The 2,940-nt window shown below is 55.2% G+C and overlaps 1 protein-coding gene across 1 annotated transcript in view; it reads right to left on the bottom strand.

Moving 5' to 3' along the window:
* Ppp3r1 (protein phosphatase 3 regulatory subunit B, alpha) overlaps positions 1–2,029 on the bottom strand; it is a 47,415-nt gene extending 45,386 nt beyond the window's left edge. The window contains exon 1 of the mRNA XM_050141037.1: positions 1,664–2,029. Coding sequence (XP_049996994.1) covers positions 1,664–1,666 — 3 coding nt within the window. The 5' untranslated portion in view covers positions 1,667–2,029. The remainder of the gene's footprint in view (positions 1–1,663) is intronic.
* Positions 2,030–2,940: the final 911 nt, after the last annotated feature.

Below are 2,940 nucleotides of genomic sequence, written 5' to 3'. Positions count from 1 at the left end.
ACACACACGCACACACACGAGAGAGAGAGAGAGAGAGAGAGAGAGAGAGAGAGAGAGAGAGAGAGAGAGAAAGAGAGAGAGAAATTCCTAACTTCAAACTACGACAACTGTATTATGAACAGATATGATCTTTCTAAGTGTCCTATAAGAGTCCGGAAAAGCCTAAGTTTTGTAACCTTCAAAGACCCAAGTCATCTAAACAGCTTCCCAAATTAAAAAAAAAAAAAATTATTCTACATACCCAAATACCAGTCATTGAAGCTGCTCTTAACATGGGTCTTAACGATGCCAATAAGCCCTACACGTTAAATAAAAGCTGGCCCTTACTTGACTATTTTAACTTCAGTTTCTCTCATCTTGACCCCCTAACTGATTTTCAATGGCAATAAACAATCTCTTCTCTGACCCGCATTTGAATCATTTAAATCTTACATAAAAGGGACCATATTGCACAATTAAAAGGGGCAAGAGCTCCCAAGTCAGTCTGAAATGCTTTTAAGTATTCAAAGACTTTTACACAAAGTGTTACAATCCAATGCCGTGTTTGGATAACTGACACATTCGTGCAGTGCGGCTACGTTCTTCTGCGAACACAATTCTTGATTGTAAAGAGGAAACAAGGGCCAAGCGGAGCTACAGAACCAGTAAGGTAACAAGCTAAAGGCGTCATAGATTTCTTGTCTGTGGGTGACAGGCAGGAGGCACACCCCTAGCGTCAGCCAGAAACACTACATGGTGAATTCCACCTAGGGATTAATGTGAAAGTAAGCAAAGGAAAACTGAAATCGCCGTGGTTCGAAAACGACTGCCCCAAGCACCGGACGAACAAAGGTAACAAAAATTAAAAAAAAAAAAAAAAAGACACTAAGAAGGAAGGCATTAACAGTATAAGTATTTCTCTAGGGCCGAGATGCTCCGTGTCTCAACGAATATACACGCTGGCCCTTTCAGGTCCACCAACGCAGAGAAAAGCAGCCGCGAAAGAAAGCCCCCTAAGTGGCATAGAGCAGCGAGATAAATACGAAAACGAACGAAGGCAAGAAAGTGGAAGGATTCCTGCCAAGGCTCATTGCTGGAAAATGCAGAGTGAGTGGGAGGAAGCACAACTCTGGAGAAGTGGGTCTTACATAAAGCGCCATTTGCCGCACACTATCATTTGCACAGGATTTCAGAACCCCCAACCTGGAAACCGAAATCTGGGGGTGGAAAGTGGGTTCCACGTCAAGGAGGAGAAGGAGGGGGCAGACCCACGGCGCAGGGGTTCAGCAAAGGCCGAGCGAGACGGTGGGTCGGGGTTGCGCGGAGGCCCACAGGCTTAAGAGCCCGGGGGCGGAGGCTCTGTTGGCGATCGGAGGCCCGGGGGCGGCGAGGATCGGGGCGCTCGGAGGCCTCCGTCCGAGTCGCCGGAGGGTGGGGGTGGCAAGGCTCGGGGCGCGGAGACGTCCAGCGCTTGCAGGGGGCGGGGGGGGGGCGTGCGGAGGCCCGGAGACGAGCCGGAGCTGGGGGGCTTGCAAAGGCCTTGCAGTTTGCAGAGGCCCGGGAGCGCGCAGGGCCCGGGGGCACACAGGCGGCCGTGGACCTCGAGTCCGGCATCCGCAGTTCTTTTCTCCCGAGAAGAACGCGCCGGGCCCTCCCTCGCCCGACCCGGGAGCCCAGGTCTCACCATCTTGCTCGGCGGGCGGCGCTGGCGGCGGGCGGCGGCTGTGGGTTTCGCGGGATGCGGCGACGGCGGCTGGCTGTCCGGCGCCGGCTGGGGTGCAACGGGGCCTGGACCCGGAGCGAGGCGGGCGGAGTCCGGGCTGGAGAGGCGTCGGAGGGTGGAGAGGGTTGCAGCCTCACGCTCGCACACGGACGGCCCCGACTCGCTGCAGCGGCTCGCTGCTGACCGCAACCTCAAGGCACGGAACAGGGCGCGCAGAGGGCGGAGCGAATGCGGGGCGGGGCGGGGCGGAGCTTGCGGGAGGCCGACATCCGGGAACCCGCTCCCGGCCGTGCCCACGCTCTCCAACCGGAGTGCGCCCAGAGCGGCGCGCTACCCCACCCCACCACAGCGCCTGCTGCGTACGGTGCGCCGGGGCGGAGGCAGACGTCTTGACGTCGGCAGAGGCGCGCTTCCTGTGATGCGACTGGAGGAGGGCGGGCGGTAGGAAGGCTCCTGGGAGGAGGAAAGGGAGCGATTAGCTGGACTTGGCACGGAATTGCTCCTCTCTTTTGGCTACTGTGGCACTATTGCGAGGCACGGGCAAGACCGCACTGTAGGGTCAAGCGCGCCGAGTGGAAAGTAGGATAAGCAAAGCTAGCTGCAGCTTGAGCTTTGGGGAGCTGCGGACGAGTAGAGGGGTTGCTTCCCACTCCACCCGCAGGCGACCCTTCAGCTGGTGCAGAAGCCTTTACTAGATTGCCCACTTAAATCCATGTAGTAGTAAGGGTATCTCCGTAATGGTAGCAGTTACTTTACTGTAAGAAGTAAGACTGCAGTAGGTGCCGGGTGGTGGTGGCACACGCCTTTAACCTCAGCACTTGGGAGGCAGAGAGGTAGGAGGCTCTTGGTGAGTTCGAGGACATCCTGGTCTACAAAGAGAGTTCGGGACAGCCAAGGTTACACAGAGAAACCCTGTCTCAGGAAACAAAGCAAAAAGACCACAGAAGGTAATAAAAATGCACAGATAGAAGTTTAAAAACAAAAAGTTGGTAGGAGAGGTGTGATAAGGATAACTAGCATGTTTATGTTGCAATTATTTGTGATAGCCACTTTTTGGATGGTTAGAAACCTAAGGTCAGCCGCGCTGCAGTGGCGCACGCCTTTAATCCCAGCACTCCAGAGGCAGACACAGGCGGCTCTCTGTGGGTTCGAGGCCAGCCTGGTCTACAGAGTGAGTGGCGGGGCGAGCGGGGTGGGGGTGGGGGTGACAGAAAAAAGAAAACAAGAACCTAAGGTAA

The sequence above is a fragment of the Alexandromys fortis genome, unplaced genomic scaffold, assembly GCF_014885135.2.
Source record: "Alexandromys fortis isolate MF-2015 unplaced genomic scaffold, M_Fortis_MF-2015_v1.1 scaffold_7, whole genome shotgun sequence".
Classification (NCBI taxonomy): domain Eukaryota; kingdom Metazoa; phylum Chordata; class Mammalia; order Rodentia; family Cricetidae; genus Alexandromys; species Alexandromys fortis.
The sequence above is the reverse complement of the archived record's forward strand: the minus strand, read 5'-3'. Positions and strand labels throughout refer to the sequence as shown.